The following is a 24552-nucleotide window of genomic DNA, read 5'->3' as shown; positions in this document are numbered from 1 at the left end:
TGCTGCGTGGACATTTATTTCACCTTTTCTGTTAGAGTAAAAACCGTTGTACACAGCTGGTAATGTTCAGAGATACTCTATCACAGACTTTATGGACTGTCACATCCACAAATATTTCTGCTTTATTTCTTTACCAATACGGTCCATTCATCACGCAGTTACCAGCTCCTGGTCTGAGGTAGGCGTGGCATAAAAAGCTTTTTTTCCAATGTCATGCCATTATTTAGATTTAAGGATTTGCTGGATGGTGTTTCAATTATTGACTAAAGCCCTCATTGGATCATTAAATTATAAATGCAACCTCTGTTGTGAAATATCATCTTTCCCCTCTATGCAAGCAGTCAGAGAGTTTCCCCAGGTGCAAACACTCATGACCCCGGTATCTTACCTTCGTCTGGACCATTCCTGGCCTCTGGTCCCTCAGGTGCTCCAGAGTTGCTGCAATATCAATTTCCTTGGCACCTGTCATCCACACAAACAAAGAAAACCACACGAATTAAAATCAAAAAGACACGAATGCTGCTGGATTTTGTTCAAAGCAGCACAAAGTTAATCCAGCTAACATCTGTCAAGCTGGTGTTTTATACCAATTCCCCTTAGAACAGCAAAAGAAGATTACATTCATCCCCCACAAACAGCTTCAAGGTGATGTTTTGTTGAGGGGATGGAAAAAGATAAAGAGGGCAAGCAACTTTTGGAGAGGACTTTGTGAAGGAAATGGCAGGCTGTGGGTTTAAGGCATTTTCTAAAGGGAGCTGATCTCAAAGCTCCTTGTTGTTCTTTAGTTGTTGTTTCTTAGCTTTTCATGAATGTTGCTCACAAAAGCTCCGTTAATTCTGCCAAAACGGCTTCAGTGTGTGTTGGTGGAATCCCTTTTTACTTGCCAGTCAGCCCATCTGGATGCCAGACTGGCACCATGCCCCACAGCTGACAGCAGTGTGGCTGCCTGCAGTCGACTGAATGACCTCTGGTCAGATTATCAGTGACTGTGATATATTACAAACGGATCAGGATCCTTCTAAGGAAATACAGAGAGACTCATTTGTATCCGAGGTGTGTAATCAATGAATCCCTATTAGAAAATTAAAAGAATAAGAGAAAATCCTGGTGAAGATTTGTCTGGGTAAAGACTCAAGTCTTAACAAGCAAATTCCATCCAGTTTACCCTGCAGAGGGGCGCAGGGAGCTTGAAACATTATGCAAGGGGTGAAGTATATCCTGCTGGACAGGTTGCCAATCTATCACAGAGGTAACACAAAGAAATGGGCAACCATGCACACTCGCAGCCAATTAAACTAACTGGCATGTCTGTGTTGTGGGAGAAAGCCAGAGAGAGAGGGGTGAAAACCCACATAACAGCAAAGACTTTCACCTACACTAAAAAATTATACGGCGGCTGGAAATGTACTTTTTCTGTCTAAAGGCCAAGTAGTTATGATTCTGCAACTATAACATAACGGATAATCAAGTATCAGATGACATTATGGAAATATCTAACAAGGTAAAATAGGCAACTCCATCAAGAGAATGAATCCCCATTTGCACCTCCCTGGTATATTAGGTTTTTATAGTCCTTTGCATTGCCAACCCTGCTAAAACTGCCACTGAAAATGACTGGAAACCATAAATATGTGTAAGCTCATTGTTTTTCAGCTGTTTCAGTTTGCCCTTCAAACTGGAAACACGTATGGGTTTGGAGGTTGTTCGGGTGGAATAAGTTGGAGGAGAACCAAGTTCAACAACAGCGTCAGGCCATAGCTGTTTTTTTCCTCGCTTTTCGCCTTGAACACTAATTTCTAGTTATGTAAGACCATTATTTTCTCCTTTTTGTTCCCATTTTGGACACCAACTGTTGGATTTAGGTACCGAAATGTCTTGCTTGGATTTAATTCTTTTCCTCAACAAGCGCAACGTGATTATTTAGGAGGAAACGGGTTCTACTGGCTGAGAATTGTTGAGATTATACTTAAGCTTTGGTTGACTCTTCACTCTCATTGGTGGTGGTGAAGATAGTGGTGCATATAGCTGATGTAGAGCCAGAAACCAAAATAGCTAAATGAGGCTGAATAATTGACCTACATTAGGCGTGTGGCCCAGAACAAGCAGCTACTCTGTGTGTAAATATGCAAGTTCTTGTGTCATGTCCAACTCCTGACTCCAATCCAAGTCTCAGGTGTAAAGATGTGGTTGAGTTTCCATGTCATTTTCACATCTGTCATGGCTAGAAAGGTATTGTTTAAAATGTTTAAAACTCACTGAAGCATTGACTGAAGAGCTTCAGGGTAAATTTATGACACAATGTCCAAATTTGTATTTGCTTCATTTGTGTTTTATTTTAATTTTCATTTAACAATTTGCAGAATTGCTTAAAATGGATCAAGCTTACCGTCACGTGTTATTGTGAAAAATTATTACGAGAGTGTAAAACCGCCAGCCTCAGTGCATCATATTAGGCAGAAAAAGGAGGAAAAACCGATGCTGAACATGTTGTACTTTCAAATCTTGCTCAACAGCTCTATAAAGAGGCAAGACAACTGCTGAAAACACTGATGCTTTTAAAGTGATTATTACTGAAGATGATTAAACTGACAAACGGGAAGTCAGATTCTCTCAATGCACTCACAGGACAAAAAAGTACATTAAGATACTTCTGTCAATGTAATGTCCCTTTTATTCACATATTAATGTGACTTTCTGTTAATAAATAGTATTAATTTTCTTGTAAATCACACATTGGAACGGCCGCCACCTTAGAAAGTCAAAGGAGTGTAATTGCTGCAGGTATGCAGCTGTTAGAATGTAGGAAGCAGGAAGAAAAGACAAAAATGACTCATAAAGATGGCAGCAAAATAGACGAGTGGGGGGGGGGCATCACAAGAAAAGAGAAATAGTTGAAGGCTGGGAGAGAAAGCGAGGTGCGAGCTACAATTAAATTCACAAAGAGCAAGAGGGAAAAAAAGCATTTAATTTGTTTTCTGCCTGTTTTTCTCCCCCTCGATCCAAATTCTGAGGAGACAAAAAAATGCGAGAATGACTTTTTTCTTGTTGCGACACATAAAACGCTGCTTTTTCTTGCCTGATTCAGGAATAAAATAGATGGTCGGAGGACTGCTCATTCACACCATTTTCTCTTTCGTTTCACAGTTTTTGTGAAGTTTTTTTTACTCCTCTCAACACAATAGACTCCCTTCTAGCCAGAAACGCTGCAACACACAGCTCACTGGTTTAGTATTTCTTTTCTTTTTTTCAGGGGGGTTCAACAAATGAGGGGCTATTGTGTAAATTCTGATAAACCTCAAAATGGAGGCAATGAAAAAGGGGGGAATAGTATTAAAAAACTCAGCCTCATTTCAGCTTTACTCCTCTATAAGACTCCCGCTTTGGGGTAGAGGTCGACGAGTAGGGCTGAGAAAGGTTGGGGGTGGGGGGGAGCTATAGAAGAGAAGGAGCAGGGAGAGACGGGGGAAAAAAGAAAAAAGATGGGGCCCTTGAGGAAGCCACGAAAGACCCCGAGGCTGAGAGCTGGGCACACCAGCTGGTGTGGACCTGGTTTGAAAAAAAAACACTAGAATGAAATGCAGGGATGCTGAAAAGCTCACAGGCACTCAACGGGTTTTGTAAGATTCTTAAGATGAAGAGAAAGGTGGAGGGTGGTGTGCGTGTGTGTGTGTGTGTGGGGGGGGGGGGGGGGGGGGGGGGGGTAACGGAGAGGAGAGAAATGGGGAGCCTTTTAGAAAAGAAGAAAGAACGAGGAAAAAAAACGTGAGAACCACAGCAATACCTCCTCAACCCTGCTACATCGCCATAATTCTTGGGCAAATTTACAATTCATTCTTTGCAAGAAAAGCTGCTGGAATCAAGAGAAAGCAAAGAGAGTTGGGCGGGAGGGCGCTATGAAGGAAAGGGGTAATTTTTTTGTGTGTGTGTCTGAGAGGTAGGAAGCAGAGGAGGAGGAGGTGGGAAGTGCCTTTGATCAGGATGGAAGAAGCCTGCAAACTCAGGGGCCTCTAGTTCAGGACAGACAAAACCTCTAAAATACAAGAAGGCTGATGGAGGGCAGCTTTCAGCACAGCGTGTTTATGGAAAAGACTTTCAGAAACTTACAGATACAAGCCCATGAAATAAACTTAAATAGAATAAATTAATAACCAGACAGGGTTGATTTTTTTTTTTTTAGCAGCAGACTTCATGTTTTCCAATCCGCTCCTTGATTAGTTGGAAAAAACCCAAAAACATTCAAATTGTTATAAATCCTCCCGACGTGTCATTTGTTCACGCAGCTAAATATGACCTATAATTACGCTCAAAGGAAATGAAAGCGTGTGAGTCGCAGAAAGAATCAACTTCATGATGTTTTTCTAAACCAAAGTAAGTGACGTTTGCAGGAAGTGACGGGTGTTTTTAGTAAAAGAGTCACCGACTGAGCTTAATCCAGAAGTGATAAAACTGCTCAGTCGATCTTCAATCCCACAGTAAGAAAAGAAATCGCACCATCCATCCATCCTCCGTAAGAGGACTTGGTGGCTTTTTAAAAAAAAAAAGAAGAAACACTTGAAAATGACATTTTCTCTGATTTGGAAACGGTCGTATTTCCCTCCTGCAGCCTTCAGGAGAGCGAGTTCAGAGGACAACACGATGAGATACAATCCATTCTGTCAGCCGCTCTGAGAGGCTGTGTGATGATATATGGGATTACAAACTGCTACGATCATTACTTCCACGTTTACTTCTTGTTCATCAGCTGACGTTGGGGACAAAGTTGATGAAAGCAGTGAGAGTAAACAGAAAAAAGGCATTAGCGTAGTGTTTTTAGGGTAAATGTGGGTGTGTACCCATTTATTTTTCAGTCACAGAACATCCATTTCAAATCTTCTCTGATGTGCGTCATATTTAGCCGTGTGTTGCAAGTCAGTCACTTAGAAAAAGGCAGGTGATGTCTTCCTCCTAACTGCTTAGTAGCTATTTTATATTGATCCTTGCTGAGAAGCAGCAGAACATATAACAATATAAAATACTACTGGTTCGGATTACACTTCCATGTTACCGTTTGTAACACAGGTGGATCTAAAAAGTAGTGAAATGAACATAAAACTGTGATTTTCAGGGTGGAAATCAAGAGCTTACTTCTCTGGTCAGCACTAGAAAAAGGGTAATGAAATCATGAAAAAAAAAATGTCCATGTAAATTATTAATATACAATTTAAATGACTTCAAAAGTGAGGGAAATTTTAAATAAGGTGAAGCACTATATATAGTAGTGTAAAAAATGAGCTGAACAGCCAAATTACTAAGGCTGACTGAAGGGACTAATTAGAATAATTTATAACGGTGAAAGACAAAAGCATTTAGCTGTCAAGTATCTCCCAAACACCAGTTTGCATTTCGCTTATCGGCAGCTCAGGTTGTTAAGATTCTCAGAATATCACTTCAGGGGATTTTCACGTTTTATCGTAAAGGATTACTCTGCTCCTGCACGGGTTTAGTTGATTCTGTAAAGCCTTCGGTTCACGAAACCTTTTCAAAGGCAGTTAGATGAGCTGAACTACAGAGCCGTCAGACCCCTCAAAAAAAGCAAAGTTCACATTGTGTTTTTTCTGGGTGAAATCCTCCATGATCCTCACAATATCTCTCTCATGTCAGTGATAATGTAATAATCTAAACGTGTCACTCATTTCTTTTCATGCCTGTGCAACGCTAAGGTCTGATCTCGGTTTATAAGCCTTGAGAAATCCCAGAGATAAAAATCTAATGTCTTTACTTTACTTTTGGCATTGTTTGAAATCCTGTAAAGCAGCAAACTTCACGCTCATGCAGATTTACGTTTGGAGTCTGGCGGTGATGGAGTCTGACACGCAGCTAATGAATGAGATTGGAACCAACACAAGTCCAGCTTCAAAGCTTTGAGCAAAGTGGTAAACTGCTACAATCATTGAGTTCAAACACTATTTTCTTCATAGTAAATTTGTGATGCAGGACAGAGATGAATGTGTCCGGAGCCCCCTCGGTTCACATCCACCAGCCACGCCCAGAGGCGCCCGGCCCCGGCGTGCTGAGGGGTGTGATCACAGTGTGACAGCCTGGGAAACGGCCACTGATGCCCGAACTGACCCTTTGATGTGGAATTAAAGACCCAGGAGCTCGTTCTGCTGCAGCAGCACACACAATGAAACAAAAGATATGTGCACACATGCACATGGGAAATCACTGCTGTAAAGAGAGAAACTGTGAGTCTGAGATCTAGGCAAGGCCAGTAGACTAAATGTGGCTAATTCCTATTTTGCTTGTTCTTTTGCTTTGCTCTTCTTTAATGAGGAGCACAATGTGTGATCCTGTTTTTCTTTTTTCCTTCTTTTCAAACCAGCTCCTTTCCAGCTTGTCAAATATGACCCTTTGACATCATTTATCAGCAAGCGGGGCGTCTGCTGAAGTCGCTCAATATGTGAAACAGAAGCCACGAGATCGCACTCTTCTGATTTCATCCCTGCTGCACGATCCCGTTGCCATGGTAACAAACAAGGGCAGACCGTTGATTCCAAAAAAGCAGAATCATGCCCTTCCAACAGGTGATTAACATTATCAACAGGTGCACTGCAACAAAAATCAAATGTTTTCATACACCTAATTATGTCAATTATCACACACTTGCTTTGTAGTTAAGGTGCACAGAGTGTCTTCGTGTTCAAAGAAGGTTGATTAAAACGCACAATTCATAGTTTCCAGTCAGTCTGTGCGGAGAGAACTTTGCTCAGTTTAAATGTAGTGAACTCCTACATTCATCCAACGGTGTACAGTCAGTCTGCTGCAGCAGAAAAGTGTTCACCTCGCAGTGAACGGCTCCCAGAACGGATAATGTGTCCTTGTCAGACGGCGGTTTCAATCACACGTAATAACGGTGTGAATAACGACGACGCACGTCCCGCTGCGTCATCTAAAAGCACTCGCAGGACAGGACTCGCTATTATTTTTGTTTTTCCGGGCTTGTCCTCAGTGCACTCATAAAGCTAGCAGTTGATGATGAAATTTACATCAAGCTGACACAAGCCGACCCTCAGATATGCGAATCAGAAATGCAATAACAGCTCTAAATATTAGGATAGTACCAAACAATACGAGCCCAATTTAATTTTCCATGTCATATTTGTTATTTAATTACAAGTCTTGCGATTGTATCTTGGTTTTTAATGAGTTTAACTGTGTTTTGTTGGTGTTCCTGAGGAAAAACAAGCTGCATTATGGCACCGAGGTGTAAAAGCATCTATAGGGATAAATTAGACAAATATCAATTTGGCATAATCAAGCAAAAACTCCAAACTTAACTTCTCAGAAGCAGTGAGTACCCATGACTGCTGAGTGTGTTAATGGAAAGTGTCAGAATTCCCACCCACTCGTCACTGTAATGATCTAATTAAATGTCATTATTTACAGCAGGAGAGGCTGTCATGTCACCACGATAACGTCTTCACACACGGATTAAAGACATGTGGGGTGGGAGTGGTGTTCGTGGCAGAACCCACCTTTAGCCATCTTGTTGAGGACCATGTCGATCAATATGTAGGTTCCACTCCTTCCTGCGCCATCACTGCACAAGTGGGACAGAAAAGAGATGGAGAGAGGCATTATTTCAAAGAACAACAATTAAAACTATTTCAATTTTGTAGAAATATGTATATAACACACATGTTTAATTTGGTAATTGTGAAATAATGCAGTTGCTTCTTTTAGCAAAGGTATGAGAGTATTTTGTTCCAAATGCTGATTGGTTGATCGTTTACACTATATCCAATTGAAAGCCTTTTTAAAGAAAAATACACTAATTTCTAGTCTGATACCAGCAAACGTCTGACAAAAGTTGGAATATTCCCAACAGATGAGTTCCCCCCCCCCCTTTTTTTTTATTGAGGATCAATAAATGGTGGTTTAGAGCCAGGTTATTTGGCGCCTGTCAGGTGGCTGAATGACGACTCGTCCTCGATACCCAAAAGAAAAGAGGTACATTATTCTGGAAAAAAGGAGAGGTGGGGTCAGGTGGAGCAAAACCGTCTAGATTTCCACCATTGACTTTGGATCTGAGCTCATTTAAGATGTATTCAGGCAATTTGGAACATTTTCCTGATTTGGAGTCAAGTCCAATAAACCAGTATTGACAATAATTGTGATATAAAAAGAATTGATGATTAAAATCTAATAATATCCAATTTGCTCTTCGCAGGTGAAATCATAATATTATGAATTATTTTTTTAGTCAAACAACAGCAGTGAATTCGTTTCATCACTTTTCATTTTCTTTGAATAGATGCTGACATAACTTTGTTTTTGTGGATGCTTTTGGTGATAATCATGTGGTTAAAAGCTGTGATAATGCTAATGCATACTAGTCAAATTAATATAACTTTTAAAGTCATTTTTGTGAATTATGGTTGCAGCAGTCACCTGTTATTAGTGCACATGGCGTTGGTAACCTGTACGTCCGTGAAAGCTTCATAACTGTGATGTACAACATATCCTGACCCCCAGATGACGTCTTTTTTCAGAAAAAGCCTCGATTAATATGTCCAAAACAAATTCTGCGTGTATCATAAAAGCATTGATCTGCAGTAAAAGAGTGCAGGTGCCAAACTGAGCTGTCTGCAGCCCAGAACTGTCATCCATGTAACATTCTGGAGCATTATGACACAATTATGACAAACATTACATTAAATAAAAAGGGCAAAATAAGTTGCTGTTGTTAAAAGAAGTGATGCAACACAGTGATAAGCAAAGCCCGACTATTTAAGTAAAGTTTTTAATGTGCTGCTGGCATCGAATTCTAAATAACCACAATTTGATTCAACATTTAATCATTTCTTTGGACTGTTTTCAGCTAAACGGAGGGTTGAAACCTGTCTACACTGTGCAGGATGTGTCATTAGTTACAGAACGGCTGCCGGTGCTGCATTTTCATCCAGACTGATGCAAATCCAAATAAGATGTGATGAAATACTGAATGTTCAGACATTTGAAAACATTTGCCAGGATTACTGGCTGCACAGTTTAGGTTAGTGAAATCTCATCCATTGATTTACTCCAACTATGCTTATTTCGTTTCCTCCAACATGTTCTTGTCAGTCGTAATCTGAGGGAGAGATTTAATATGTTGAGGTTTATGAATCTAATGCTATTTCTAGGGGATAAATAACTTCCAAAGGTGTATAACCATGGAGCAGGGAGGCTGAAGCCTTTCTTTTTTGTGTGGAATTAAATAACATTAAAATATAAAACATTTTTCAGATGCACACAGACATGAATGCATGTTTTTGTAAAAAAGACTCGGTAATGCTTTGAACATTGAAAATTGATATCTGCAGCCTGTGAGTCTTTTTCATGGGCTGGTGTGTTATCTGACAAACTCAAGTACACACCGTGTGTGTGTGTGTGTGTGTGTGTGTGTGTGTGTTGGCATGAGTCCATATTTCCAAAATATTTCATTTTCACTGGGACCTTGGTTATTTTCTGCAGTAATTGAGCAGAACCTCAGCAACATGAGTGTGTGTCACTCTTGTATTACTGCACCTTGCCAGGATCGTTACAAGGTGATCAAAGTGTGTGATATGTGTGTGTGTGTGTGTGTGTGTGTGTGTGTGTGTGTGTGTGTGTGTGTGTGTGTGTGTGTGTGTCAGCCTACACCCGAGGGCTGTGAGTAAACGTGTCAAGATGTCTGCTGCCTTCACTGACTATTTTTAATAATGGAAACAGAAAGAGGCATGATAGAAATATCAAGAAAAAGCCGAGATGTTGGAAGAAGAAAGCTGCTTTGTGATTATGAAATTTGTGAATCTGGAGTCTTCCGTTCACTCACTTCTCTTCCTGATTGCTTCACACAGCTCTCTGCATAGATTAGGATTATAAATACCTCTGCAGTGTTGGCTCTGTCAAAATCATTTGGAAATTAAAGTCTCTACATGGAAAATGTGAGAGTTCCTCAGTCTTTTCAGGACTGCAGCCTTGCTATGGTTGACTGGTTGATTTCAGGGTCCTGATTGTGTTGGTATGAATCAAAGTTAAGAATGAGAATATTAGAGACCGTCCTCCAAAACATGCCCAATTACGGCCAATTATTACCTTCAAAGTACGTGTGACCTCGAGTGGCGGTGAGAGCATTTGTCTTATAGCATTTGTCTGATTGAACATGCACGTTGGCTGTAAAGAGGCTTTGTTTCAGCCCTAATTATGTTTGTTTTCTCACCCTGCCATCTTGTAAGGGACAACACCTCTTCATAATGTGTTGTTCACACGTAACCAAGGCAACCGGTAAACTGCTGGGGTTGACAGTCACAAAGTAAGAAGAAGGTATTTTAAACCTACCAGTGATTTGGTTTCTTCTCTGAATATTATTGCCTAAACCTAACCAGGAAGTGACCAATGTTTTGGTTTTCTGTTTTACTGACGGAACGTATGTTGGTCTTGATGTCACAAAGACCTATGATTGAAATCACATGACTTATCTTCTCCATCCATCTGCTCATTCCTACTTTTGAGTCTTGTGTTCTCATGAGTAATGTCTACTCTGATAGTTGAATTTCCCTTCTGCTGCTTGTAGGACCGGTACTTTACACGATTCTCTTCATGAGCCACATCGAAGTGCATGAACAAATGACTTATGACCGTTTCAGTTGGAGGACATGTTGGAATATTAGGTCTGAACTTGTTTCTAAAACAATGGTTGTTATTAGAAAACCCTTTCTGCTTCAGTTCCCTCACTGTTCATTACTTCAGAAATATAGAGAAGCTACATTTTAATTTTCTGAAACTTTAATGAATTCAAAGGATAATGCATAATCCTTCTAAAGTCATGCCCCGTGCCAACAAATAAGAGATATTACAGGGAAAGAGTCAAAGCACTCATGCACTGTGAATTGTACAAAGGCCACCCTGGAAATTTAAAGGCCATTTTATTTTTCTCCTGCTTTTAATTGTAAACTTCTCTATGACATCATCTGTGATGACTGATCTGACTTCTGGTGAACTTGTCGATAGTTAGGAAGAGGACTTCAAGGAAAATAGGAAACCAGCAGAGAAAACAAGTCGTTTTCTATCCCCTGAAACCCATTTTGTCCATTTATTTTATAATGCTTTTCAGCCTGGTGAAGGCAGGTAGTGAATGCTGACAGAACAGAGTTTGGTGCTTCTGACAAACACTGATACACCTTGCTTTTAAGTTGCATTCCCTGGGATTTTGCATTCATGTAAAGCCAGCACATTGAGAAGAAAGCACTATCTGAGTTACTATCCCCTTGGTGTTTAAGATATCTACAGAGTTTATTAGTCTTTCCGTCATGTGGTGCACATTTTGGCACTTTTATGAGTACTGGATCACACCCACTGCAACATCTACAGGAGCACTGGTGATGTTTAGATTAACTCCAAGTTAAAGTTAGCTAATTAAAGCTAATTAATCAACCTTCTCCATTACAGAATATCCATAAAAAAAATGCAGGTTTCACTTTCATCCACTGACTGCTGGACAATAATGAAAGCATTACAACCTGAAGTGTCAGGAAGCCTCTATGCTAATACAGCTGTCCCTCAGCTTCTTGGGTAGGTCCTAGTTTCTCTTCCCTGTCAAAAACGGGGAGTGCTTTAACCACTTCAGACTGCCCATGAGGCCTTCACTCAACCCCAGTTAAATTACCTAAATGTATGATTTAAACAATGACTACTTAGCTGAGTTCCGCATAAAATAAAGACACGAGTCTTTTTTCAAACACTCACTTGAATTAAGATCATTTTTATCATCATTTTAAGTGGTGCAGATAGTTTCCTCCATTATCTTGCAGGTAATAGTACTCCCTACTCCCTAAATGTATGCCTATAGAGGTGTTTGCTACAAATAACAGACATGTATATATGGTTAAACTTAAGGTCAGGACGTGGCAGACCCAGTTAGATGTTGGTATGTGGTCCCTGTTTCTTGTGGGTTACTGCCATTTACTTTAAGTTGATTGAAGGTTTGAAACTGTTACTTGTAGAGTCATAATGGTAAAAGAAGTCATCACGATCAAGCTGCTATGGATGGTACTCCATGAGGACGGCTTTAACACTCTGGTGCTGAGAAAAGTATTTTCATCAAAGCAGCGGGGCTATTACACCATATTAAATAATAGATCACTAGTGCAGGAACAAGATGACAGACATGAGAGCAATCTGTTATGAAGGAAATCTAATCATAGAAGTATGTTTCAGCAAAGTATGTTTCTGCTAAAGACCACTTTAATTATGTCTCAAAGGTGAGTTTTTTCCTCAGGTGGTGGGAAAATACGGACACCACTGCACAACAACCCTGCCTCTGTCCATTAACCTCTCACCAAGCTCTGACCGACCCCCTCTGTGGACAGTTGCCACCCTCCTCATGCTAACGAGAAGAAGCTGGTGGGAAAACTTTAAATTTGAATTTTGAGTAAACTATTGAAGAATTTCCCAGTATTTTGCCACCAATATCAGTCGAAACAGAATCATTTTTGGACCCTGAATGTATGCTTTAAATATACAAACAACAAAAATGTATGTATATATGGTTAAACTTAAGGTCAGGATCGTTGAATTACGTGGCAGACCCAGTTAGATGTTGGTACGTGGTCCCTGTTTCTTGTGGGTTACTGCCATTTACTTTAAGTTGATTGAAGGTTTGATGTATTCCTGAATCTTCCAGTATTTTGCCACCGATATCAGTCGAAACAGAATAATTTTTGGACCCTGAATGTATGCTTTAAATATACAAACAACAAAAACACTTAAGAGTAAATATGATACTTGCCTGCAGTGGACTATGATGGGACAAGAGCGACCTCGGTAGCACTTGTTAACTTTCCTGTGTATAACAAAAAAAACAGAAATGGGAAGTCAGTGTTATCATGACCTCATGTTTCCAGACACTTCAAAAAACAACCACAAAGAGGAATATATAGATAGGCTACACCTTACAATTCTAAATACAAGCATTTAGTCATTTATAATCAAAGCAGTAGTTTCACTAGAAAAGGATGTACGGTGAACCTTTTTACAGATGGTTTTATCTCACAAAGACTCCAGTCGGAGCAGTTTTTGCACATTCAACCCATCGGCATCCCCTGTTAATGTCATTTTTTAACAGTAAATATTTAAATTACTCCCATGTTTTACTCAAACACCAACTACCAAATCCTTATGTCGGTTGCTCCCCTAAATTTAGAAGGTGGCTCTTGACTAAGCGACACTTTATGAAAAGCAAGGAGTGAGAATGTGTTGACACATTTGTTTCACTGATGGACGCAATGAACCTCCTGAATATACCCTCAAGTTAAAGAATGCTCAACTGCTTCATGTACAGTTATTGATGTTGGTTGACTGGAACAGGTTTAAACTTTTGAAGAGAAAGAAAACCACGATTTAACTCTACGGCAGAGCAGCTGCTTGCATCCATTGCTGCTTCTGTACTTGCATGAAGAACTTGGTGTCTGTTGAAAACCACAGTCCTATTTGAAGACTGCCGTAAAAACTTTACACCTTGTTCTTCAAAAAGCACCGCAGTCAGTGGATCTGCACCCACATGAAGCAGCCATCTGAGCAGGAAGTGGAAAGAAAGGTGGAGTTTGATCCCAGCTGGAGATTTTCATGATGATCCATATTATGTAATGGTTTGCGGTGTGTGTGCAAGTGATCGATTGTGCATCAGTGAGTGAAAAAAATCCTCAAATCTTCATTGATGCTTCTTTTTTCTTCCCTGAAAACAAAGTTTCTGAATTTTTACTGACTTTTCTGACACATCACAACATATTCCTTCAGGATTTGGTTCTGAGCGCCTTGTCTCTTCTTATCCTGGGCTACAGTGCATCTTTGAGTCAAGACTGACACACGAGTCTTGCTTTTCTTTGTCAAACTCGGCTTCAGATCCAGAATCAACATTTGAAAACTTAGAATAACACAAGTGTACGTAGAGGACTATAAATATTTCTAAACTTTCTAAAATTATTCACACGATCACCTCTTCTGGGAAGTCTCCACGGGTGCATTTTCAATAGTTTTTTCTTTTCTTGCTTATTAAGGTTCTAACTGAATGAAATGACCCTGCTTTGGAAACAACTGGTTCAATTATCATCATGATAAGTGCTTAAAGGTTCAGCATTTTGGTACCAAAATCAATGCAGATGCACTCTGGGTGCTGACCCAGGAGGATTCTACAACTCCAAGCTTTTCCAAAGCTCAACAGAAGAGCTTCAGATGCAATGAAAACGTTGCTGTTTGAACACAGATGTGACTTTTATTTGACGTGAGATGGGAGAAACATTTAGTCCAAAGAACGTTGTGCTCATGGTCAAACAAGGTGAGGGAAATGTTCATGATTTGGCCTGAGTCCCAGGGAACTGGGTGAGGGTAGATGACATCATGACCGAAGACATTAATATTCTGTCCTAAACCTCCCAGGGTCTTTGTGTTTTTTTCAGATAAAGTGGTCAAGAAATGGTTAACTGAGTAAAATATCAGCAGGTAGGAGTGGTCCAGTGACCAGTGTCTCCTGAATCTACAGCAAACTAGAGACCAGAATGATGGTAAGGAGGCCTTCTCCCTAGAAAGATCTGGAGATTACTGCGAAAGAGGAGCGATTCACAACTGTGGAGACCTTCAACAACTTATTTGCAGTTGGATGAACTGTTTAAATGCTGTTAGGGAAAATAATGGCCAATAATCTTTGACACTTGTCAAGATATTCGTAGAGTGTCTTTGAGACACTTAGTTGGGTTAGACATGCAACACATGCCTCTCAGTTGGTTTTAGTTTGGGATTCCTTCAACAGGCACATTTTCACCATCTGCCCCCCCAACAATGAAAAGTCTGAACTCAGAGCAGACAATCACAAGTGATGTTTCCATGGAAACAGCCAGCAGAGGATCGCCATCGAGCAGGGTGGGAGGCTGGGGGGTGTGTAGTGGAGGGGGATATTCAAAAGAAATGTCCCGTAAGAAAGATTCGAGCTTGATAGAAACAGATTAATGGTAAACAAAAGTGAGAGATAGATTGATGGAGTGGATGAGAGAGCTGGTGGAAGCCCACAGAGGGGAAAAAGACTAATAATCACCCTGATGTGTGAGGGCAGGGGGAATGGACAATTTTAAAATGTTTAGTTCTGCAGCATGAGATCAACCTTTCTTGGTTTAATTTGGTGTTTCCCTAGTTTTACACACACATCAACATGCTTAATCTTCTAAGACTGAAAAACGTGACATCTATGTTGCCCCTGACCTCCACCGTTTCACACAACTTCACTCATTTACATACACGTCGGTTTCTTTTGTTAGACCAAAAAGAAAGGAGTAAAAAGGCATCGATTACGGATAATACATCTTTTTTTCCCCAGGAATAGCCAAGTGCTGCAACTCTCGTGTCTGCCTGCTCGAACAGTGAATAGAAGAAGATGGTCTCTATCACTGCCAGTGTATAACATGCATTTACTTCTCAACATAATTCTTGTTCTTGTGTGCTCAGCTGCTTTCTTCCTTATGGAGGGAGACTGAACGGTCAGGTACCAGAAACATCCACTTACTGCAGGTTAAAAGACAAACTTCTCAGGAAAGGCAGAATGAAATGAGTGAGAGATGGATAGAAGGTGGGAGGTATGGTGACAAAGGAGGGGAGATCAGAGGCAGTCAAGCAAACCAGGAGCAAGCAAAGAGGCAAAAGGTCATCTCAGATCACTGGGCACATTGAGGATAGAGAAAAAAGAGGAGCAAAAACAAAAAAAGGGGGGTGGGAGGAGGAGAGGCGTAAAAGGCAAGGGAGGTGGGGAAGGACCCATGAGGTCCCTTGGTTGTAGAGTCACAGTCTCCAATGATCACTTTTGTGACTATGCAACTGGGCTCATATTACTAGCTGCAACATCACAAAAATGACAGTGGCAACCGCTAGTTAGCTGGTAAAACAGGAGGGAGAAGCTCGGAGGATTTGTAAGCAAATGCATCAGGTCAGTCAGTCCAGTGTGAGTAAATAACATGCCTGCACAAGCATAAAACAGATATTTCAGCCCACATCCTCCACCCGTAGAGGTTAAAAAAGCGAAGAAGAGAGAAATATCCAGGAAAAAAAGAGGGCAGGTTGTTTTCGTGAAAGTACCATAACCGTGGTAATAAAAGTGAGAAATATCCCCTGCGCTTTCTTCATTGTGTTCTGACCCCGCCGCCCTATGAGTAAAAGCAATATTTCCCGACTGATGGTGGATGCTGACGCCCACCAGACCCTTTCATAATGGCTATGACCACAAAGTCTTACTCTTGATATCCCACCTAAATGATGTGCAGCAGTAGCATGACAACACCAGGTCTGTATATAAAGCCGAGTTAGGGTCTGTTGGTCAAGAAAACCCACAGTAAATCAAACAAAAGGGGCCATGGTGGCTCTCACCTAATAGGCAATACAGTATATCAGTTTAAAAGAGGTCGAAGGGGAAAGGAGATAAAGGATCACTCCAGCTGAGTTTCTTCAATACATTCTGAATTGCACTGTTGCAGACGAGAAATTGCCCAGGACAGGGTTTTTATCTGTGGATCTCAGTGTCACGGGTCAGGACTTCTGGAGAGCTGCGAGGCTAACTTTCATGCACTTCAGCACCAGTGTTGTGAGGTTACACTTCTGGCGTTCACGCTCTTGCTTTTCTTGTTCTTCTGTTACAGCTAGTGAATCCCTGCTCGTGGATTACAAACCACGGTCGGAGAACATCTTGCACAATGCCAGAACCAGAGGATTATTGCAGACCAGAATATTTTATTGAACTACTGTCTTAGTCCAAGCATAAACTCAAATTATTGAACATATACGAGCATCTACTTTCTGAGGTGGCGATATACACCCTTCTAGCTTTTCCAGTTTGAAAAAGCTCAATACAAACCAGCCAAGCTGTTGCATCATGGACCAAAACAACTGAGAAATGATTTAGTTGCCAGAAAATGTGTATGATTTCTTGCAAAGAACTGGGCAGCTTTACAGCTCCGTTCCTTTCGTACATGTTGTCTGCTTTACGTGATTATTCTGTTGTTAAAGGCTTCTTCTTCTTTTTGTTGTGCCAGTTTTTGTTACTTCTGGGTCCAACTGAATGTATACATGCAGGAGAAATTAAACTTCCAGCTGTATTATCAGGGTGTGTTAGTCTGACTTTGAGAAATTTGATTTAATAGGATTTTAATGCACTTACATGTTTGTATGTATTCTAAACGCCTGGACTGAGGTAAACATACTGAGAATCCATAAAAAAGATAGAAAAGACTGATGCAGAAAGTAGGTAAGAAGTAGGGTATTCTTAGTAGTATTGATCAAAGTACTGGAATAAGACCTTTTTTCCCAGGGTCATATTCCTGCCATCTGTATTCTTTTGTAGAAAACAGTAACATCAGGAATGGAGAATTATTTCTTCACCTGCTTTTGAACAGCAATAATGTTTTTGTTGGGTTTATTTATGAACAGACCAAAGCAAAGACGAGAAGAACTGAATGTGGTAACTTGTGTTTCCTTCCCATGCTCCAGAAACTAATCTGATTATCAAAGTGCTGCGTTCAGAAGTTCCTTTGAGGCTTCTAAAAGCTCAGAGCCTTACTTTCTTAATGTTGATAGGAAAGACAAAGTACCTAAACTAAAGATAAGTCCCAAAATAAATACTAAGAAATATTATTACTGGCTCAATGTAGACAAACATGTGAATCACATTTTCCTAAAGTCGGTGTTTCAAAGAAGGAGATGTTTGGAAATCTTGAAGAAGCTCCCAACCTGCGGAAGTCTAGAAGCGTTCGGCTGGTCTCTGGGACGTTTTGGTTGAGCCAAGTCAGGAAGTGGAACTGAGTGACGGTCCGGGTCTCGTTGGTCTGCATGTTCTTCAGGTAGAAGCTACGAACCAGGAAGTCATCGCACCAGATGTGTTCGGACACAAGGTTCACCTGTGAGGACAGGACAGATGTGCAGTGAAAATCGCACTGCAGCGTGACAATAAAACCCATACTGTCAGTCATCAGAAGACTAAATTAATGCTTTAATAAGAGATGCTAATCTCTTGAGACAAACTAGTTGCATGATGATACAACATACGTCACCGACAGGGAACATTGGGCTGTGATCTTATGGCACTTTTAGATTATACTGCACATCGGAGAATGATGCTAAAAAGGGTACCGTGGGTGTAGAAAAAGGAAGCTGGAGAATAATGCTGCCCGCTCTCAAGCAATCATCAGCATATATGTGAGAATGAGTGAGTCCAATCAACGCCAGCTAATCAGACCTTGAAAATATAATGTGGGTCCTCCAAAATCAGTGTAAAATATCCAGGATTTATTTCACCTTAAAAACAGGACCTCAGAGACACGTTGTACAGAACATAAAGTCTGAAATAAACCTGCGGCGGCCCGACTCCTAATGATCAATTCTGAGTCATTTTACCTCATAGATGTGGTACAGGTTGGATCCTTCATCAGGCCAGTAATGGTAGCACTGCTTCACCCCGCTTTCAACAAGAGGTGTCAGCATGACGATGACCACACAGCCGTTCTCCCATACCATCTGCAAACAAAAAGCACAGACGGGTAAATCACTTCGAAGGCCTGATCCTTTTGATTAAGACCAGATCGTCTGGCTTTTATTGTGTAATCCAAACAAGTAACTGTTTTTTTTACTACATCTGAACAATAATATCTCAAAAGTACAGATTACCGATGCTACATAACATTCTGGCTATTTGATACATCAAGGACTAAGCAGCCATTTCTTTAAGAGTAGGAGTCATATTCTTGAAGTGTCTTGATTGGGAACACGATCTCATATGAAGCTGTCAACACCTCCCAAATCTGCCAACAGGAACACCGACTTGTGTCCTTACTCACCCACTCACTCAGATATTAATTCACAATTAGCCCAAATGTTCTGCTATGTGTCATCTTGGCAGGGTGGATGTGCCCGTTTTGGGGGCCAGAGGGAAATGTCTTAGTTTGACATCAGCACTTTAAGACATGCTCACAGCTCAAACTTTGGGAAGGAGATCAAGTGTTATGAAAAGTAATTGCTGTTGCTGTCGAGGCTTTTCCCTCCCCCAGCTGGGTCATTCAAAAGCAAGACCCGGGATGCTCAGGAGGTCCATTTCACTCTCATCAGATGTAAAAGTCCGCTGTTAATGGAAGCCATAAAACAATACCACTCCCACATCATCTCGTTAGATGATCAAGACAGCTGCACCTGCAGTTCAGACAGCAGCGCCGCCACACCTTGACGGAGATTTAACCAACATTAATTATGGCAGGTTTTGAATTACTGCACCCCCCCCCCCCCCCCTTCAGCTCCTCAGTACTTCACTGATTAGTGTCATAGATCTAAATCTGTGATGGTGCACTTTTTGTGAGGAATGGTGTTAATTTGTTTAAACTGACAGGGTGGGAACTCTCCTGGTGCTGGGAGGACTGGACCCCTTTTGTTAAAATGCTGATTTCATTTAAACCCATATTCTGACAGCAACATTTTATCTGCTCATCCTGCTCCTCCTGCTAACTTATTTAAGCCTGACACTGAGGATGTTAAAGGGGTTGTTCTTTAAAGTAATGTATATAGTGTAATAACCTTGGCCAGCCAGCCCTTATTAAGCAATCTGTAATTCTGTTCTGTAAGTCTGCTGCAGTACAACACGAGGGTTGGATAAAGCCAGGGCACAGTTGAATCCATGATGACTGATGGTATAAATTATCTTTTGTGTTTTTCAGTGTTTTTTGTGTTGGGCTCCTCCTAAAGCTTGGTTTTGTCTTATCATGTGCATTTCCATCAGCCTGTTTAGATGCACACTGAGAAAATTATGATGGAAACGCCATAATTCGAATTAAAATCCCCTGATTCGCACAAATGAAAATATGCTCGTTTACGCCGGATTTTGGTTGATTCGAAAGGGATGGAAACAGCTGTTTGCATCAAGTCTGACGTAGAGCAACTGCTTCCGGTGTTTGCGGGTCACTCACAAGAACAAACATGGCGGACGACGGAAGGTTTGTGCGGACGAAGGAAGAAGTTGTGGCGTTTTTAACTTTAAGGAGAAACAAATAACCGCTGTCCTTGACAGTAAACAGCAGAGAAATGCCAGAATATATCGAGAGCTCCGCGTGGAAATGTGTAGCCGGGGGTTTGATCAACCATGGACTGCATGAAGAAATAAATGGAAAAGTCTGCAGCAGCGGTACAGTTTTCACCAAAGTCCACACATAATTCAAATTTCTTTTAATGCTCAGTTCCCAATGATTCTAATCACTTTTGGATGGAAACATGACTACTGGTGAGCCTGATTGACTGATTTAATAAGCATTTCAAGTAAGATTATTCCCCCTTCTCCTTTTCAGTTTCAAAATAACAAAACAGGAAAAGGCTCCAAAGTGAAATTGTTCTGTGCTTCAAGCGAAAACCCACATTAACTCCTCATTTGTGTTTTTTTTTCTGTCACTTTATTTCCTTTGGTCTGCTTCACTCACATTTCCTGTCTAAGTTTGAAATGTTCCGACTTGGTGCATGGACATCCTCCTCTTAGTAAATCGAAGCACTTGCTAACACCCCTGCTGACAAATATCACAGCTTGCAAACACTTGCTGCCAGCTAAGAGTCTCTCAGTTCACTCATTGAGCCATCATTCATGCACTGCTCTCCTGAGGTCTGCCATAAAGTCTTTACAGGTGCAGGTCGGGGACAAGCAAAACTTTAACGCTGCTCCAGAGGTCGTCCCTTATTGATTTTTAGGTGTTTAGGACCATTATCATGATGTAGAGGCCATTCTAATTTTCACCTTAAAATCATTACACAGGCTGATATTTGCTTTCAGAATTAGTTATTTCAGTGGATCCATTTTTCCCGTCACCAATGAAAACTTCTTCCTGCAACTGGCTTGAGCACATGATTGATCCACCATTATGCCGAAGAGTTCTTTTTGTGAAATTCTGCATTTTAGCACACTTAAAAACCCTCCTAAAGCCTTTTAATGTTTAACTCGTTCATTTAGGTTTGAGTTGTTGGTAAAATTATCAGGAATAAAATTTCTTGGGGGTCTTATTTTTTATGTTGTGACAAGCTGAAACTAACATTGATTTGAGGTATAATTCATTAGGTTCATTTTTGTCTCCTGCAAACCCACGACTTCAACTAAAAACTGAAGTTTTATTTTTAAAGTGCAAAGCAAAAATAGAGCAAGATGGTAAAACTGGGGAGGAGGGGGTGGAAATGGTGGAAAAAAGGGAAGAAGAAGAGGTGGTAAAGCCATAGAAAAAGTTATAAAGGAAGAAGGTAATGAGTCCCATTCTGATTGAGGGAGGATGAATGAAAAATAAACATCTGTCAGGAAAAAGGAAAAAGACTGCTATCAGAGGGAGGAAGAAACAGGAAGTGGTATCTGGATGAAACCTCCACTAACCATCAAAATCAAACAACCATCTGCTGTGTGTGTGTGTGTGTGTGTGTGTGAAGCTGTGAGCATCATCGCTGGACAGTGAATCCTGCATTTACCTGTAATTTCTCCTCCTTTCTGCTCTTCCTTCATGGTTACCAGCATGACCAGGAATGCAGCAGAGACTAAACGTGTTTGACAAGGAGACCTTTCCTCCCAACACAAACACACTCCTCCCCACTGCTCCACCAGACAAACACATACCTCAAGACTGGCCAGAATAACTTATCGATCTCCTGCTACCCCGATTCAAAGCCAATCCAACATTTGAGACAGAGGGGAAAGTGTTTGCTGCTCCTGCATTAACAGTATGTCCTACTGTAGACTGCTGTGTGAGTGTGTGTGGAGGGAAGCAGTGAGCATTATGGGGAAGGAGAGATTAATAATGACATCCACTGAACAAGCTAGTCTCCTGTGTGGCTTGCTGCACTAATAAAAATCGGCTAACTCTTGTTTAAGAGAGGAGAATGTATTGATTTTTGCTTCACGAGTGTGTGCATTTATGTGTGTCCTTACCTGCCAGAAATCAGCCACAGTGGAGGGCAGGGGACCTTGAGTGGCAATGTAGGCCGGGTTCCTCGGATCATGATCCATCTGTGGGAGAAGAAAAGGGAAAAGAAGAAGAAGAAGAATAGAAAGGTTAAGTTACAGACTAAATATGGATTATAAAAAACAACAAAAATAGACAAATAGGCACCGATTTTCTATAGAAACTCTGCAGCACTCTTAAAAATAAAAACGCCCCAACAGAAACAGAGGATGTGCCGCTGCTACTTTGGTCGAGGGTAAAAAAATGTTACATTTTCTTTCCCCACAGTTTACTATTGTTCTGCATACATGTAATTTGTGTGTCAAGTTACTTTCCTTTTGCCACGAAGCCATAAAATCCATAAATGAAGGCTCCGATAGTTGAGGTGCAATATAAACCGTTATATTTTCACCCAGAAGATTCTGGCTCTGTCGGGTACTGTTGAGTTTTTACACTCAGGTTTCACCTTTCTCTCGTGTTTCCTTCGTTTAAAACGTTCAGCCGCTCTCACGACCGCAAGACTTAACACATTCGATGAGAGTAATTATGAATCATTAAGTTACAAGAAAACATTTCACAAAACACAATAATGTATAAAAAAAAGCAACAAGGAGACTAAAACATAGCAGCCATGCTGTTTTTTTAAAGATTGCATTTAAAGAGACAATTTCCATCAGCAACTGACTCATAAATGTCAGGATGAATCTGGTCCTTCACTTTGAATTAGTGCCCCCTGCAGAAGTGTAAGAGCAGCGCTTCTTTTTTTCAGCTCCGACATTCACAGCTGGAAGCTTCTTGGAGAAGGAAGTGAGAGGTTGAGCAGCAATTCAGACTTTTTCTTTAACTCAATGAAAATTACAGAAGGACGGTGGAGGCGTTGAGCGCAGAAGACAGGAGTCAGACGTGAGCAGAATTTGCAAGGAAGTGAGTGACACCCCTGCTTATTAGAATGCAAATTGTACGGTAAATGTAATAATTGGTAAGACCAATTTAGCTGGAAGCAATTACAGAAGGGAGACTGATAATTTCAGGGGCTTTTCCGCATGCCAATTGTCTGTAATGGTCCTCTGTTCCTTTTGTGAATGCCAAACAATAATGCACTTCTAATGAACTTAAAAGGTAGTAACAAAGTCGGAAAAGAGGTGAACTGCTAGTTTTGCAAATTCAAACATCCATCGCTGGAATTGCATCACAGACAGGAAATTATCTGGAGACAGAAATCCAATTTTCACCACATCTGAAGATGATACAAAAATGATTACACGTCCAAAACTGTGTGGGTGCCCTGTTTACATGAGTTTGTGTTGGCTGGTTTTCATGATTTTAACAAGACTTTTTCCTTTTGGTACAGAGAAATCTCGATGCCGTAGCACACTATATGTGGTGCCTGGTACAAACCGATTTAGTTGGTCAAGATGGCAACTGCCCGAGCCAAAGAACACAAATTATACTGATGTCCTTTCAGTGGAATGGGGGCAAACATGCCATCATGTTTCAAGGCAAAAAATGAATATTGTTATTTTATTTGGGTCCATTTAGCGAATGTATAAAACAAAACCCACATTTTCAGTTGCTGGTAGTGGTCGTGTGCTATAGGATACAAGCTCGAATGAAAACCTGGAGTAGGTTCAGTAGAATCACTCCAGATGTGACCTGTTACTGACCAAAAACTTGTCTGGTTCAGATTTTTCTTGTTTAGGAGATGAAAATGCGAGGCAAATGTCTCACAAGATCCAGTAAGTTAGGACAAGGAAAGAGAAAGACCAGAGGAGACAGGAGGGGAGAATCAAACTGACATGGAGTAATTAAAAAAGACATGCATGGAGAGAGGAAAACAGATGGCTGATTTGGAAAAAAACCTTGATGGTCAAGGATGAAAAAGGAAGGGAAAAGATGGAGAAAAATGCAGAGTCATGATGAAGATAAAAGAGCAGGATAGGAAGGACGGACTCATGAGGACTGTGCACACCTGACATCTCCCTTTATATTTCCCTCCTTCACCTTTCAATCTCTGCGGAGACACAATGCTTCCCGACTCCAGGAAGTGTCTCCGGAATGAAATCCTGCCATTAATGACACTGCAAAAGGACAACTGACTGTCCTTTTCACACACACCTCCTAATAAGGAGCGAAGGTGGAGAATGTGACGCATCTAATCAGCCCTGTTGCTGGGTTTTTGTCTTTGCTTTGTAATGAATCAGATTCTGTGGGTGTGTGTCACAGTCTCTTATCTGTCTGATGACGTTTGATGATGAAGGTGACTATTACTGCTGTCTGAAGCCTCTGAGGGGCTGACACCGTGTTTGTGAATGCATGTTGATTGGTCTGTGTTTAAACCGTTAGCTGGCAGCTACATTGATTAGCTGTAATTGTGAGTCCATGTTTTAGGTAATGGGATAATCTCTGCTGCTCTTCATTGGGCCCATATTACGCAGGTAGTTGTGCATTTATCTATTTTTGCTCTTAAATCAAATCAAAACCTTTGATTTTACCATTCAGAAGAGGAATTATAAACTAGCAGATGACAGGTCGGATTCTTTAGCTTCTGAACATGCCAGAGTCACATCAATCGGTG

At 40.8% G+C, this 24552-nt stretch overlaps 1 protein-coding gene across 1 annotated transcript in view; it reads right to left on the bottom strand.

The window, feature by feature from the left end:
• Nucleotides 1-24552, bottom strand: part of LOC140269133 (receptor-type tyrosine-protein phosphatase N2-like) — a 203651-nt gene that overhangs the window by 5466 nt on the left and 173633 nt on the right. Inside the window, exons 17-22 of the mRNA XM_072364154.1 lie at nucleotides 21965-22042; nucleotides 18427-18546; nucleotides 17764-17930; nucleotides 12791-12844; nucleotides 7515-7579; nucleotides 389-462 (exon numbers count right to left, since the gene is read on the bottom strand). Of these exons, the coding sequence (XP_072220255.1) occupies nucleotides 389-462; nucleotides 7515-7579; nucleotides 12791-12844; nucleotides 17764-17930; nucleotides 18427-18546; nucleotides 21965-22042 (558 nt within the window). The remainder of the gene's footprint in view (nucleotides 1-388; nucleotides 463-7514; nucleotides 7580-12790; nucleotides 12845-17763; nucleotides 17931-18426; nucleotides 18547-21964; nucleotides 22043-24552) is intronic.

Source organism: Leuresthes tenuis, unplaced genomic scaffold (genome assembly GCF_036924035.1).
Source record: "Leuresthes tenuis unplaced genomic scaffold, fLeuTen1.0.hap1 SCAF_14, whole genome shotgun sequence".
Taxonomy (NCBI): Eukaryota; Metazoa; Chordata; class Actinopteri; order Atheriniformes; family Atherinopsidae; genus Leuresthes; species Leuresthes tenuis.
This window is presented reverse-complemented; position numbering and strand designations above follow the sequence as displayed.